This window comes from Pangasianodon hypophthalmus, chromosome 4 (genome assembly GCF_027358585.1).
Source record: "Pangasianodon hypophthalmus isolate fPanHyp1 chromosome 4, fPanHyp1.pri, whole genome shotgun sequence".
In the NCBI taxonomy this organism is placed as follows: domain Eukaryota; kingdom Metazoa; phylum Chordata; class Actinopteri; order Siluriformes; family Pangasiidae; genus Pangasianodon; species Pangasianodon hypophthalmus.
Window position 1 is genome coordinate 8,245,223 of NC_069713.1, and position 16,252 is coordinate 8,261,474.

The 16,252-nt window shown below is 41.3% G+C and overlaps 1 protein-coding gene across 7 annotated transcripts in view; it reads left to right on the forward strand.

The window, feature by feature from the left end:
* LOC113526517 (zinc finger protein 521) overlaps positions 1 to 16,252 on the forward strand; it is a 131,886-nt gene that overhangs the window by 46,595 nt on the left and 69,039 nt on the right. For all 7 annotated transcript variants that reach the window (XM_053233606.1, XM_026913620.3, XM_026913617.3 and 4 more), the window contains exons 4-5: positions 12,182 to 15,657; positions 15,927 to 16,011. In XM_053233606.1, the coding sequence (XP_053089581.1) occupies positions 12,182 to 15,657; positions 15,927 to 16,011 (3,561 nt within the window). The remainder of the gene's footprint in view (positions 1 to 12,181; positions 15,658 to 15,926; positions 16,012 to 16,252) is intronic.

The window sequence follows — 16,252 nt, forward strand, 5'->3', positions numbered from 1 at the left end:
CATAGCCTCTACATGTGTATCAGTGTGAGAATGTTTGTGCATCATGCCCTATGATAGACTGGACCTCCATCCAGGGTGTATTTCTTCCTCACACCCAGTGTTTCTGTATCCAACAAAACTGAAGATGAAGATGAATGAATGAATTAATAATAGAAAGTTGATGGTTTAAAATTGAACTTAGGTGGTTCAGTCAACTCGGGTGTGAGTTTGATTGCTCAAGTGAAATATGGCCTAATTAATATAGGTTTCAGCCCTCGGGAAAAAGAAAAGTTTACAAAAAAATTCTAAAGACTATGAACCTATGGAGCTCAAGACAGACAAAACCGTAGGAAGACAGCTAGGGATCTGAAGGCATCTGACAGCTTCTGTGAGACCACCATAGGAAAAACAAGACTTTCACTGATGTCTTCCCAACTTCAGTTTCCAAAAGAACATCAATCTACACAATGCCATGTTAGGTGAAAACCAACCAATGCTCAGCAATGCCAATTCCTCATCCAGACTGGTAGAGGGAAAGTGATTGTTCTATAACAAAATGAGATGTATAACCTAAAAGAGATCAGGTCATGCACTATGACAGAAATAATCCAAAACACAGGGGCCCAAACAAAGGAAATTTTGTATAAAAGGCTAAGTCAGAGGTTTGACCCCTTGGGAGTGTGGTGTGGCTACATCTTCACTTCCACTTCCTCCAGATGCAGTATCCTTTTCGTGCACAGTGCCTTCACTTTCAGACTTTCAGACACTGCTAGTAATGTGAATAATGAATGAGGCATAGTGCTAAGCTGATTAGCCTACAACATGTTTTTGGATCTCACCTGTTGTCTTCAAAAAAACCATAGCTGCATTATTAAAACTAACTGTATGATGTAATTTAGAAAATTGTTAGGATGCAAAGTTGGGTATTCTTCATCAGAGCCTTTTTTGGATACATTATGGTGGTTACAATTCATTCAGAGTGATGAAGGTATTTCACTACACAGAACAATTTTTACTGTGCTGGTGTAAGGCAGTGCCACTATCTGTATCTGTTTGGTGCTCAGAATTAAACTGTATTGGATTTCAGGTTTAAATGGATCATTAAATGTGAACTCTACCACTGTGCCATCAGAAAAAACCCAGGGTTGCTGGGAAAAAAAAATCTTCACAATATATTCACAAAATGTAACAACAAATAGCAATTTATAAAACATTATAAAACTTTTTTCCTGTCATGAATAGGTACAGTTCCTCAACCTCTGCTACATCACTCGAGTTAATAATTGATCTGAACCAGACACCCTGTGGAACTGCTTGGAAAGCTTTCAAAACAACAATGCCTTTCCCAAATCAGCAAACTGTCATTTGTAGTTGACAGCAATAGCCACCTAATAATATTTTCACAGATTTACAGAAAGGTTTGCTGGAGACGCTATCAGAAACTACTGTGAAGCTGGGTTGCAGTGCTGCAGTGAGTCAAACTGGAGTCCTTTGTGCAGCATTTCATTATAATTCCTGGGTGATTTTCTGGGAAGATTTTTATTTAATAGCAGTGAAAAATGATTTTTTATATTAATTAAAGCGGAGATATGCGTACTGTATATGGAGCGGTAAAAATAAGTATAAGTAAAAACATTTCTTTTGTGAATTTCAGGCCAGTTTTATAGAAGTATGGTAGAAATATGGCTTTATTTTGGCTCTGAGTAAGGCAGTGTTTAGATCAGGCAACTGGAGCAGACCACAGATGACAGCCAACTATGTATGACCCCAAGGACACCAAAGAACACCGCTTTGAATTCTCAGAGAAAAAAAAAATAGTTGACACTGAAATCAATTGGTGTAACAAATGTTTGTTAGCTGAAGAGTTAAAGATGATGACACAATCATACCTTAAGATCTAATATGCATGCAGAAATCCAGTTTTCTCCAAATGATTCATTATGGCAATACTTGTAGATCCAGATCTAGTCCTGATCGATATCTACTTAAGTGACTGGAAGGGGGGGGGGGGGGGGGGGGGGCATAAATAAAATATAAGAGAAAAGATTAAGGCAAACCAGAGGTGGTGTGGAGAATGGACAGTGTGTATTTTATTGTTTCTTGAGGAAAAAAAAGGGAGGTGTTGTTCTGTTGTCAAGGAGAACTTGAGTTTACTTTGCTCCTGGTCAAGGCTAATTATTAATGAATGCAGTTTTTGTTCAACCTTGGCAAAGTGTCAGCGCTTCCTCTCGCTCGGGGGTGGAAATCTTGACATTTAAGACAGGAATGCATGAAAAGACATGGTCTTGCTTGGGCTGACAAATGTGTTTTTTTAAGCTCTTCTTTTTTTATTCTGCCTCTCTTCTCTGACTCTTCCCTTGATGATGCTTGTTTTGCTCTTGCCCTCGCGTTCGGACTGTCTGCTGCAGTTCTCACGGTGACAAGCTGGGATGCGATTGACGAGAAATCAAACCCGGGGCGAGAGAGTTTTAATCAGCTGTGGGGTGAAGGGTCACTCTCCTTCAGTGAATTCTAATTCCTTCTGTCTGTTGCCTATGCCCGACTGCTGCACTCCGGATAGCCATATTGCTTCATGCCTCCTGGTGGTACACATCTACATCATGTCTGCAGTTTGGTGAAGTCTTAAGTCAGCCTATAAATATTTAATCCTGCCAAAGGCAGAGATCCTAGTTTTCCTGAAACGTCTAATCAGGTGCTGTTACGCTCTGTTCAACATTTTAATCTACGTTTTGACCTTGCGTTAGAGAAGAACGACGGGTTCTTTACCGTTTTAAATTGGAATGTTGACTGATGTTGCAAACCAGTAACATCTTGAGAGTTATTTTAGGTGGAGAAGTTGTATCATTTAAAAAAATAAATTGAATTCATTTAATTATTTCACTCACTTTCAGTAACCGCTTTATCCTGATCAGATCAAGGTCAAGAGCCTTACCCAGGATCACTGGGTGTTAGGCAAGAATACGCCCCAGATGGGGTGCCAATCCATCCCAGTATTGTTTTTATTTTAATTATTATTATTACACATACACATTTTTACACATATGTATCCATGTATCCACATTCACCAACAGTCAGAGGGGATTTATCATACTCATACAAATTCAAGGAAAACATGAATAAATGAATGAGGAACTGTACAATTAAGCAAATAGCATCCGAACATTCTCTGTGGCCTGTCAAGTCCGGCTAAAGCAGGTTTATTTCACCTGAATTTTGGATCAGCAAGAAAAGATCTACATAACTTGGACAGCAGGTTCATTATTGCGACACGGATGTAAAAACTTCAGTGACGGATATCGCACAATGGGCTGCGTTTCAGTAACAGTTAAGAAATGAAATCTGCACGTATGTCTATGGGAAGGACGTCAGGAAATAGAATCGGAAATTGTGGTCGAATGAAAACAGAGCCGTTCTTCAGATGACTAAGAATGTCAGTGTGATCATGCCATCATTCCACATGTTGGTCTTCCCTTTAATTTATCACCTGTCTGCATTTTGTAACTGTGTGAGTTATGGAGATAAAGTATTACTCTGTTACTAAAGCCACTGTTGGTGTGTCCATCTGTGTTTTCTTTTTTTTTTTTTTTTTTTTTGAGTTTTTGTTGTTTTGGTCCTGGTCCCCTTGCTTCAGTTGTAGATGAGCCAAGGCTGTCCTCAGGTCCCAACTGTCCGTGCTCACGTTGGTCCCGCTGGGCAAGCAAACGCTGGCGGGCCGTACCACACTGGGGGACAGAGGGGGACAGATTGTCCTCCCCCCCGGCCAGCCACAGGAGACAGAGGCCCAGCCAAGGTCTCAGGCGGAGCTCACTTCCTGTTTGCTTGCTCTTACCTGACCCTGGTCAACTGCTTTTCCTCTGCCTCAGCTTCCTTAGGAGAGATCTGCCCAAGGACAAGAGGCTCCAGGGACAAACATATACATACTTATCTTTTTTTCATTATTATTTCTTTCTGTGGTTTCTCAGTCCACGCATGTATTACTGTAGATTCAGTAATGCTGTGTCTACACCAAACTCTACAGTTTAACCTCAGTAATGAAGTTTGAATGAATGGATGAATCCACACCCTCCCTCAGACACAGGCAATGTGTTAGTGATCACACTGGCCAGGTTGGTATAAACATCTTAACCCTCATCTTCTGTTCCCTTTGTTCAGCCCAAAATGACCCACTTACTCTTTTTACTGAAAGTGGAACAACACTAAAAATATTTTTTTTTTCAACATGAAACTTTATTTGCTTGGTTTGGGTTTTTCTAACGAAAATGAATCAAGCTTTTTTTAAATAAACACAAGTCACAATTACAGAGATTGAATTAAGACCATCTGGACATGAAAGTAACAAAGTTAAATAAAAATAAAAAATACAGTTCTTTGTGAATATGAACCAGAAATGAAACCAAAAGGGGATTTTAGCCACTGTATACACACCTGGAGGAAATTACAGATGTGCGTGCTTACATGAGTATATTTCTATAAATAAGCCTAATGATTGAGATTTATTGGGTATTTTAAGTAAGGAATAAAACATTTGTGGGCTTCCTGTTGTAGGAAAATAATCAAGAATGGAGTGATTAAGCGGAGTTACTGTTACCACCCAAAAATTGATGATTTTACAAACAAAAGCAGGTCCTGAAGTGTTTCATTCCCCTTAAACCACATCACCTACGTTATAACAGCTATGAACAGTTGTTCACACACCAGCATCTTTCTCTCTCTCTGAAGTTGTCATGTTACCAAGGAACCTCAAAATGCCAACTCCTCTGACCTGATATGCCTGAAAACTTAAAGTTACAGCTTTACTGACTGTTACAAAGTGCTGACACTGGACACTCCTTCCATCAATGTTAAATAAATGTATTTTTACAGAAAAGTTAAGCATATCAACAATTACGTACATTTTTAAAATCTGTTTGTGTGGAGCGTCCACCATACAAGTCCCTGTGTAAGTTGTTATACATTATGCTTAAATGATTGCATAAATATAAAGAAGTGCAGCTGGAAAAATTACTGTTATAGAAAATCAACACCCCCTGACCAATCAGAAGTTGAAAATTCAGCAAAAGGTTCTATCTTTTGGGAGGGAGGGATGGGGCAAAGTTGATTTACTGTAATAAATACGTAATTTACTTGCCAGTGATTATATGTGAGAATATACTGTATAATATTACACTGAAATATTGTTTAAAAGTATGGAAAACGTGAAAAACAAAACAAAAAAGTTAGTTACTATTTGGGTCTATTTGACTTTTTGAGTGGTCAAAACTTTTTAGCTTAATATCTTAAAAACACAGTCTTGCAAAAATCATATAATTTCAAAGTTAGAGTTAAAATCAAAAGAGATAGCACATCTATGTACTGAACATTTACTAGATAATCACCTTATGAATCACCAACACTGCTGACTTCTCAAAAATAAGGCAATATTCACTTCTCAGGGTTAAAACAGGACTTGTTTTATGATCTGTATGGTTGCTCCAGAATTCACATCGCTTTCATGATATTGTCTTGGGCCAAAGCTGGACAAGAGCAGGAATTCTTCATCTTGCCCAGGTGGATGTTCCCCAGGTCCGCCTCTGCTGGAAAAAAGCCGGGTGGGGTTAGAGGATGAGTGACTGCCCTAGTTTTTCCACACTGCTCTGTCATTTTTCTTCACTTTCCTGGGCAGCCAGCGGCACTTTGCACAAGACATTGACCAAGTGCCTGTGTCCAGACTGGGAAACGATTAAATGTGGACAAAAGTAGTTGATGAGACAGAAATTGAACAAACTGCCATAAAGAGAGTGCTCCTTCAAAAGAGTGTGTGTTTGTGTTTGGACATGTGCCATCGCAGGTTGTTTATTGTTGCCATGGCACTCCTGAAGCGTGTCATGATGGCGTGCATACACAAAGACGCGGGTACATACTCTTTCATCTTTCAGAGTGACATGGCAGATTGAATTGATCGATGGCTGGGAGTGACATTTCTCAGTAATGTGTAAAGAACCATATTGTGTTTACTTAGAGCCAGAACTAGATAGATGAATAGATGAAGAGAGAAGGAGGGAAGAGGAAGAGAAGAGAATATGCTTGCTGTGTTTTGATTTAAAAAAAATCTTTCGGTCTTTTTTTCCTGCCAATTGCTTTTCTAAAAAATGTAATAAGAAAAGAATAGGAAAGCAGAACTGGAATTAATATATTTCAGTGAAAGCCCCATTTTGTCTTCATTTCTTTTCCATTACACTTACTTCTTTATTTCTTGTACAATTAAGCCTCTAATTTTGAAAAACAATGTTTGCTTACCATGCGGTTTTGACAGAAATCATTCTAATCTATTGATCTGGAAAAAAAACATTAAGAGATAATAAAATTATCACAGCATTTATCTTCAGAGCCATTTGGCCACTGCTGGTGTTCTAGCTTCAAAAGTCCTGGCACCCTGAATACTTCCCTGATCTGAAAACATAATGCATACAAAAAAAGCTGGTTTTGAGGTGGTGCTTTCTACTCCCTCTGTTTTTGCTCAATTTATGATAAGTGGTTTGTCGCATACGGCAATACATGTAATACTGCTGCTCAGAGTCTGTTGTATCTGGGCTTTGGAATAGGAGTAGCTTTGTGGTGACACATCAGCAGCCTCCAGGGGGATAGGCATCATTTTATTTCTGCTTCTGTGAAGACATTTTCCTTCTTCTCACAGTATGAGGCAAGGTCAAAGTCAGACAAGTTGACGGCGTCTTTGAAATTAATGAATAAACACAAAAGCACACACAGACATATACATACACCCTGAAACATGGTTTCTCTGGCATTAAAGTGAATAATGTTGAATGCAGTTTTGAGACACTTTTAGAAAAAGAAGATTGAAAAAAAAATACAGACTTGTTATCTCTGAATGGTCTTATTTCTCAATTATCCCATACATTTGCCCTGAACTGTACCACTAATGTTAGCTAGTTGGATATCCTGATATGTTTTGGTATCTTTTTAACATTTCTCCCTATTATAAAATGTACATAATGGAATAAAGAGAAATGTACAAGTATGTCTGTGGGCTAATTAGTGACTAATAAGTTATATTTAGAATAAAAACAAATAATGAATTACCCACCATCCACCATGAAAACTGTCCCTTTTCCACTATGATGAGAGGTTAAAAGTTGTTCATTAATTAAGCAAGAATCTCAGGTATTAAAATTATTTTTGAGCAGCCACTTGTAATTATGAATTGAAGAATGTTTCATGTGCTACTTTTAGGTCAAAACTCATTTATGCTACTTAATGATAAGAGCACATTTCAATTATTTTTAGCACAAAAATCCTAAGTGAAATATGGCACATCTTCCTACATACATTTCTATATGCAAGCAGAATCCCACATTATAAATATATGTAAAATATAGGTAGACTAACAGCTTTTTTTTCTTTTGCTTTTGCTTTTTTTTGGCTGCAGAATTACTTTCTACACATATCACTAGTGGTCGAACTCTATGTGGGTAAGCACATTAACTTTTCCATAGGGCTTTCCAACCTTAGGGGGTAGCCTGTTCACTCTTCTATAGGGCTTAGGTGGTGCTCCATGGCCTGCGCTTCTGTAGAGCTTTCCAACTTTAGGTGGTGTCCTGTGGACTCCCATTCCATAAGGCTTTCCAGCCTTAGTTGGCCCCTACGGATCTCCATTCCCCAGAGCTTTCCAATCTTGGTGGTGGCCACTGAACTTTCCTTTCATAGCGCTTCTTAACCTTAGGTGGTGGCCCAAGGAATACCCTTCCATGAAGTTTTCAAACATTAGAGGGCAGCCTGTGGACTCTCTTTTCATACAGCCTTCCAACCTTAGGGGGGATCTTGTGGACTCCCCTTCCATAGGGTTTCCAATCTTAGGTGGTGACTTGTGGACTTGCCTTCTCTAGGGCTTTGCCAACCTTAGGGGGCAGCCCATGGACTCTCCTTCCGTAGGGTTTCCAACCTTAGGTGGCGGCTCGTGGATTTGCTTTCTGTAGGGCTTTCCCAACCTTAGGGGGCTGCCTGTGGACTCCTGTTCCATAAGGCTTTCCAACATTTTTGCAGCAGCCCATGGACTCCCCTTTCATAGGGTTTCCAGCCGTAGGAAGCAGCTCATCGACTACCCTTCTGTAAGGCTTTCCAAGTTTGGCAGTAACCAGTGGACTTCCCTTACATTTTTCCAACCTTAGCTGACAGCCCATGGACTCACCTTTAATAAGTATTTCCAAACTTATGGAGGGTTCAGAAGCCTGTTGAGGAAGAAGCACCAACAAGTCTTTGGGCCTGTTAAGGCCTGCAGTGACTGTTGGTGTTCATTTCACACCTATACTCCCTTTCAAGGTTTAATAAGGATTGATTCTTGATGTAGAAATGCACTATATTATACTAACTGGCTGTTATAAAACCTGAAAAAACTTGTAGACACTGAAGGACTCAGTGGATCATTTCAAGTTCCTATTCACCACTTGGTGGGAAGCATTAGAATCATGATTTTTTCTGATGATAAGATTATTTAGTAAAGGTGGAGCCTTCAAAGCCTAGCTAACTACTTTCAGGGTGTCAGAACATCACTTAGTGTCACCTCGTTAAACCAGTTGTGAGTCTGACGGCAACACTTCAGAAACTGTTAGTGCTTAATGCTGCAGACTTACACTTATTATTGTAAACTGCAGTAATGAGAGAAGTAATGAATCCCCTCAACCCCCCACACACACCAAACACACATACACACATACACAACTGCACACTGCCAGTTAAGGTGCCATATTTCACAGCAGACAGGTGCGCTGAATGTGATTCTCTCACCTGTTCTTTCACATTCCTCCAGTTGCAATCACAGAGCAGGAGTTAGAGGAGTTTTAGCTGAGGAGTGCAGCAATTAGCAAACAGCAATGCTCATTAGCTCCCTCACAGCCCAGAGCAACACCCTGTTCTCCTGGTGCCTTGTTTTCCATTTTTCTATCTTTGTTTTCACTCTTGCTTGATGGTTTGCTACAGTACCAATCTGAGCGATTTTTTTCCCTAGATTTTGAACAAAAATAGCTTTAATGCATTTGGGTAGCATTTTATCTAACAACAATGGCATCAATCATTATGGCAGTCATTGTAGTTACTGGTAATTGTAACATGACAGTGCTATATAACAGGACATAAATTGGCATGACAAATCAAGACCTCTTATGTGACATGTTTATGACATGGTTATGTCAGTATAATGTGGCAGGGTTCAAGAATAAGCTGTTAAGACAGCAAAAAGTGCAGCTATCATGGCCCTGGTGTACAACTAGACATAAATTGTCATGGCAACTCATGACAGCGTACGATCTTCTATGAAACATTTATGACATGGTTATGTTGGTCTTATGTTGCTGGGTTGAAGTATAATCTGGCAAGTCATCAAACATGGTAGCTACCATGACACTGGTATACAGCCAGACATAAAATGTCTTGGCAAATCAACACCTCATGTTTATGATATGGTTATGTCAGTCTTATGATGCAGACTTGAGTGTTACTTAAGTTCCAAATCCTTCCATTATTTTAAACCAGAAAAAAAAAACAATGGGAACAACTTCTGGCAATTTATGAATATGACTTTAATCAAAATAGATTTCTCAGTCAGATCAGCCAGATTAACAGTTCTGTCTTTGTTATTTTTCATCACCTAAATGATGATCAAAATTGTAGTTTGCATTCACCAAGAAGGAACAGATTCTGTCTTCAGACCAAAACAGTAACTAGAAAATAGTAATCGTATATTACATTCTAATTGGACAGCCTTTATTGTTCGAGCACAAACACAGTCTATCTAGGCATCCAGCCTGGAACACAGGGAGTGTTTGGTTGTGTGTGTATGTCTGTGTGTGTGAGTGTGTTTGATGGGGTGGGCGTGTGCCAAAGTGTTTGAAGTTGGTGATGTGTTAAAAGGCTGAGATTCTCAGCATACTAAACAGTCAACCTGTGATCTGATTCTCTTTGTTATCTTGTAATCTGACCAAACCAGGAGAAATGACATGGCTGTTGTTTCCAGCTGAGCATGTGAGATTGTTATACACCTATTTGGTCTCCTCCCAAACGCTCTCCTACCAATAAATATGCTGAAACAGATGTCAAACGGGTATCCAGCTGTCCTTGTGCTGAACATTACAAATGTGTTGTTTTGCTCAGAGAGCTAGACTGCACCGTGTGCCAAAAAAAAAAAAAAAAAATTAAAATGCAAAGGGGGGAAAAGGGAAGAAGGAGGGGGAAACTTACATCATGAAGCAGCATCAGGCCCTAAGATGGAGGTCTTCCTCTAAGGCTGAGACAGGCTGCTAGCCAGGGGATGTTCAGGAAGGCTTTGGCAGTCCAACAAAGCCAGGCCTTCAGCTGCGGGGTGGAGGTTTGCAGTGTGCAGCATCCCCTTTGGCTGGCTCACACAGACCGCTGTCGTGAGCTGGGATATGTGTGGATTGGTGAGTGTGTGTGTGTGTTTGTGTGTGTGTGCGTGTGTGTGTATACGTGGAAAGAGAGCCCTCTCTTATATTTACTCAGGCTGTCCAGGGTCTGGGCATTTCTCATCATGGTGAAGGGAGGGGAAAAACACCAAGACAGCAAGGGAGAGAGCTGAGAGAGAGGAAAACAAGCTTCCCTCTTATCCTCTTCGCTCTCCAGAGGCTCTCTGTACTCTTCGGTTGGTGTTCACACTCTAGTCTGGGGCGGGTGCATTTTCTGACTGGCCAGCAGGATAGCCAAACGGAGAAGATCAGAATTAACATGGTTTCCCTTCCACAAGTGCCCTTCAGTGCCTCTCATTCACTAATATATTCAAATAAAGCTAATTATATAGTATAACAGTATAATTATACTGTATATTATACAGAAACAGCTGAAAGGTTTCAACAGCTGATGAGCATTTAAACAGAAGACATACACATAATGAATGTGTTGCTATTACGTACATGGATGAAGCATGTGGTTAAAGTATGTCGGTTGTAATTTGGTTATTAATAGAAGAGACTGTATGGAGGCGATAATTAAATTGCCTTTCAAAATCAGCCAACTCTGTAAATTGAGGCGCAGTAGAAACAGTAGATGTAGTAGATTTTTTTTTTTTTTTTTTGCTTGTTTTTTTTAAGTTGGCATGTTGCCCAGGGTGGGAGATTTCCAGCAAGAGGACACTGCAAGGCTAGCCCATCAATGTGCCTCTTTCAGCAGTTTGAGGAACAGGAGGTCAACATGTGACCTCATCTGTTTCCTGAAGATTGGGTACAGTGGGTTAAGCGATCAACAAGGGCATGTTATCCTGACAGAAGGCAGAGGGCTGTGTTTAAAAGAAAAACAATCGAAGTGGCTGGAGAAGCCAGTCCAAGGATGGAGAGCAGGCTATATCCAAAGAGGTGTTTTATGCTTTCCTGCAGATGTCTCATAAATCTTGTCTGTTTCCCTTTGTTTTTCTGTTTTCCCAGATCAGCTCTTGGCTCTTTTTTTCTAGTCACAAGGATTACACTTGTAGAAGCATAAAAAACACTCACCTTTCAAACAAATTGTGGTGGGTGTAAACATAATCAATTAAAATTAAAAGATAAATTATAAGTAATACTTATGGTCTATTATCTGAAATAAAACAACAGTAACTTGGGCACCAATGTAGGTCAGACCTCTTTGTGTGATGTCATGAGTAGTCATGGGATCTGCCAGATCACCAACAGGTTCATTTTTTTTACTCCTAACACATTTGGCTGGCATGTCTTGCTGTTCATGGTATTCTTGGTAAATGGTAGTATAAATGAGCATGAAGGTTTTGAAATGGGTTGAGGGTCCTTGTGGTGATTTTGTATAACAATTAAAGCTATTGTTAAGTATTAATTTATCTAATGTCTGGTGTCCCTCTAAACAAACAGACACCCCACAGACAGCTGCTGGATTCAAATGTCAGAAATGGCTTTTTCTGTCTCAGTGGGTATTGCCATTAGGTGGCCACATACAAGGTTAATTTCTCCCTTTTTCTTTTATGGAAATCTTTTTGTCATTGTAATTGAATCCCCAACCACCTCTCTCTCTCTCTCTCTAAAATTATGTGTTATGTGTGTCTCTAAAATACCTGTGTTTGGTGTATGCCTTTTTATGAGCAAAGCATAAAGCATACTAAAGACATATACTGAATATACAGTGAATAATCTTCTATTTTCTGTATATTTGTGTGCAGTTCCAACAAAAAGTATTTTTTTCTTGTCTTGTTTTGCAGATGGGGCTGATTTAGAAGATGACCCATCCTGTTCCTGGCCTGCTTCTTCACCATCTAGCAAAGACCAAACATCTCCAGTCCACGATTACGATTTTGGTGAAGATGAAGGGGGCCCTGGCTTGCCCTACCCATGCCAGTTCTGTGACAAATCATTCAGTCGCCTGAGCTTCCTTAAGCGCCACGAGCAGAGCCATAGCGACAAGCTTCCTTTCAGCTGTACCTTCTGCAGTCGCCTATTCAAGCACAAGCGCAGCCGTGACCGGCATATCAAGCTCCACACTGGTGACAAGAAGTACCACTGCAGTGAGTGCAACTCTGCTTTCTCACGCAGTGACCACCTTAAGATCCACATGAAGACGCACGCCACAAACAAGCCTCATAAATGCCCTGTGTGCCGCAGAGGGTTCCTGTCCTCCAGCTCCCTCCTTGGACATATGCAGGTGCATGAACGAGGTAAGGAAGGTCAGAGCACAGGGATCTCTGGAGGAGAGGAGTGGAAGCTAAAGGAAGCACGCAAGTGCAGCCGCTGTGAAGAGGGGTTTGATGTGCCCGAGGAGCTCCAGAAGCACATTGCAGAGTGCCACCCTGAGTGTTCACCCCCAGAAGAAGGAAGTGTAGGACCTGGTCTGCAGTGCATCTACTGCCATGAGCCATTTAGTGATGAGGGTACTTTACTTAGCCATATTGACCAGGCACATAGTCGAGACCAAAAGGGCCATATATGCACTGTATGCTCTGAGCACTTCCCTACTGTGGAAGAGCTGTATGCACACATGGACATTCACCAACTCCCAGAATCCAGCAACCACAGTAACAGTCCCTCTCTGTTGACTGTAGGATACACATCTGTTTCAAGCACGACTCCAGACTCAAACCTTTCTGTTGATAGTTCAACCATGGTAGACACTGCTCCCACTGTGCCCAAGACTCGTGGAAGAAGAAAGCGTGCTGCCCAGCACACAAATGATATTTGTGGACGACCTGCTAAACAGCCTAAAGTAGCTTACAGTTGCATCTATTGCAACAAACAAGTATTCTCCAGTCTTGCTGTCCTTCAGATTCACCTAAAGACAATGCATGTAGATAAACCCGAACAGGCCCATACTTGCCAGTTCTGCTTAGAGATCCTTCCATCTCTGGTTAACTTAAATGAGCATCTGAAACAAGTCCACAATGCTGAAGATCCTTCCACCCTACTTGCCAGCTTGTCTGATGCCTTGTTACAGTGTAACTTTTGTCCAGAGATGCTTGGAGATCTCAATGCCTTGCAGGAACACATCCGTTGCTCTCATGGCTTCCCCAGCCCAGTAGCCAAGGAGAGCAATGCCTTTTTCTGCCCTCAGTGCTTCATGGGATTTCTGACTGAGGCCACACTAGAAGAACATGTACGACAGACCCACTGTGATTCTGGAAGCTTGCGATTTGACTCACCACTTGCAGTCACTCCTAAAGATCCCATTGTGGAGGTGTATTCCTGCTCTTATTGTACCAATTCTCCCATCTTCAACAGTGTCTTGAAGCTGAACAAGCACATCAAAGAAAACCACAAGAACATCCCCCTGGCACTGAATTATATCAACAATGGGAGAAGAACGCATAGAGCCCTTAGCCCTTCATCTTCCATATCTGTAGATCAAGCTACCCTTCTCAAACATGGCAGCACTTCATCCCGCTCAGCAAGTGAATTCATCTGTAACCAGTGTGGTGCTAAGTACACTAGTCTTGATCTTTTCCAGACTCACCTGAAGACTCACCTTGATGGTATGCTACCACAACTCACCTGTCCACAGTGCAACAAGGACTTTCCCAGCCAGGAAGCTCTGCTAAAGCATGTGACTGTCCACTTTACTGTCACTTCCACATACTACATCTGTGAAAGTTGTGACAAGCAGTTCACATCAGTAGATGATTTGCAGAAGCACCTTCTTGATATGCACACCTTTGTGTTCTTTCGTTGCACTCTTTGCCAAGAGGTATTTGACTCTAAAGTATCAACTCAACTTCATCTTGCAGTAAAACACAGCAATGAGAAAAAAGTCTACCGCTGTACATCTTGTAACTGGGATTTCCGTCATGAGACTGATCTTCAACTGCATGTCAAGCACAGTCATTTGGAGAACCAGGGTCGAGTTCACCGCTGCATCTTTTGTGGTGAGTCCTTTGGCACAGAAGTTGAGCTGCAGTGCCACATTACCACACACAGCAAGAAATATAATTGCCGCTTCTGCAACAAGGCTTTCCATGCTATCATCTTGCTGGAAAGACATTTACGTGAGAAACATTGTGTGTTTGAGGGAAAGGCCCAAAACTGTGGCACCAATGGCTCTACAAGTGGTGGTGGTGAATCAGTTGCTAAAGATGATGCAGACCTGCAGGGCATCCTCACCAATAGCCATGGAGGACCTGGTACAGGGGAGTCTCACAACAGTCATGATGGAAGTGAAGAGGATGTTGAGTCCTCAGAGGTCATGTATACCTGTGACATCTGTGGGGCCTCTTATACTATGGAGTCTCTCCTGACCAATCACCAGCTCCGTGATCACAACATCCGACCAGGAGAGACTGCAATGCACAAGAAGAAGGCAGAAATTATCAAGGGGAGCCACAAATGCAATGTTTGCTCTAGGACGTTTTTCTCTGAAGCAGGGCTCCGGGAACATATGCAAACTCACCTGGGACCTGTAAAGCATTATATGTGTCCCATTTGTGGAGAGCGCTTCCCCTCTCTGCTTACTTTGACAGAGCATAAGGTTACTCACAGTAAGAGCTTGGACACAGGCAGCTGTCGAATTTGCAAGTTACCATTGCAGAGTGAGGAAGACTTCCTGGAGCACTGTCAGATGCATCCAGATTTGCGCAACTCTCTGACTGGTTTTCGCTGTGTGGTCTGCATGCAGACCGTTACATCAACCTTAGAGCTGAAGATCCATGGCACCTTCCACATGCAGAAGACAGGAGCCATGTCCACCAATCACCCTAGTGGGCGTGCCACTATTCCTCACCACCAGCACCACCAGAGTCAGAAGCTCTTCAAGTGTGCTTCATGTCTTAAAGAGTTCCGCTCCAAGCAGGACATGGTGAAGCTTGATATTAATGGACTACCATATGGTCTCTGTGCCACATGTGTAAGTGCTAGCAAAAGCTCCAGTCCAACCATAAATGGCGGAAAACAGCAGCAACCAGGGGGGCAAACACCAGCACCCTCTAATGCAGGGTGGAACCAAGGGGAAAGTCTGAGCCCCTGTGGTGTAAAACGAAAGGGGACCGGCTATTCCACATCATCCTCTTCATCAATATCATCCACTGTTGCGAAGACAAGATGCTCCAGCTGCAATGTGAAGTTTGAATCAGAGGTAGAGCTGCAGACACACCTTCAAACAGTGCACAGAGAGCAGACAGGAGAGGGAAGTGGCAGTCAAGTGAGGACCCCTCAAGGATCCCCCATGCCAAGAGTGAGTCCTTCCCAAAGTGAAGAGGTAAGGCAAAGCTTCGTACATGTATGTTATGCTGTTTATATAGGCTTTTACTTGATCTCAGTGCCATTTAGTGCAATCATTTATTACATCAGTTAGTATGTCATTATTGTTGCACTGTGTGATATGCACTGCTAGCTAAAATTGTGTATGGTTTTGTAAGATAAATCCTAGGTTTAGTATCATGCTTAATTACATTTCTACTTTATTTCTACCCTACTCTACACTTTATTCTCTGCCTCTGTCATTTGTTTTTATTTTATTTTTTGCAGAAGAAGACATACCAGTGCATTAAGTGTCAGATGGTCTTCCATAGTGAATGGGACATTCAGGTTCATGTTGCAAATCATATGCTTGGTAAGTCTGATATCTGTATTTTAGAATTGTGTGTTTACAAATCTGGTGTTAATGCAAGAAGCACGTATTCAGCACCCTTACTGTTTAGCTAGTACGTTGTACTCAAGATGTCAAGGGCTAAAACTGCACATCAGCATCTGCCCCATATTATATCTCATGTTTATATAATGGAAAATTTATTCAACTTCACTAACCACTTTATATAGTCACGGTCATGATGGATAAGTAGACTATCCTAACA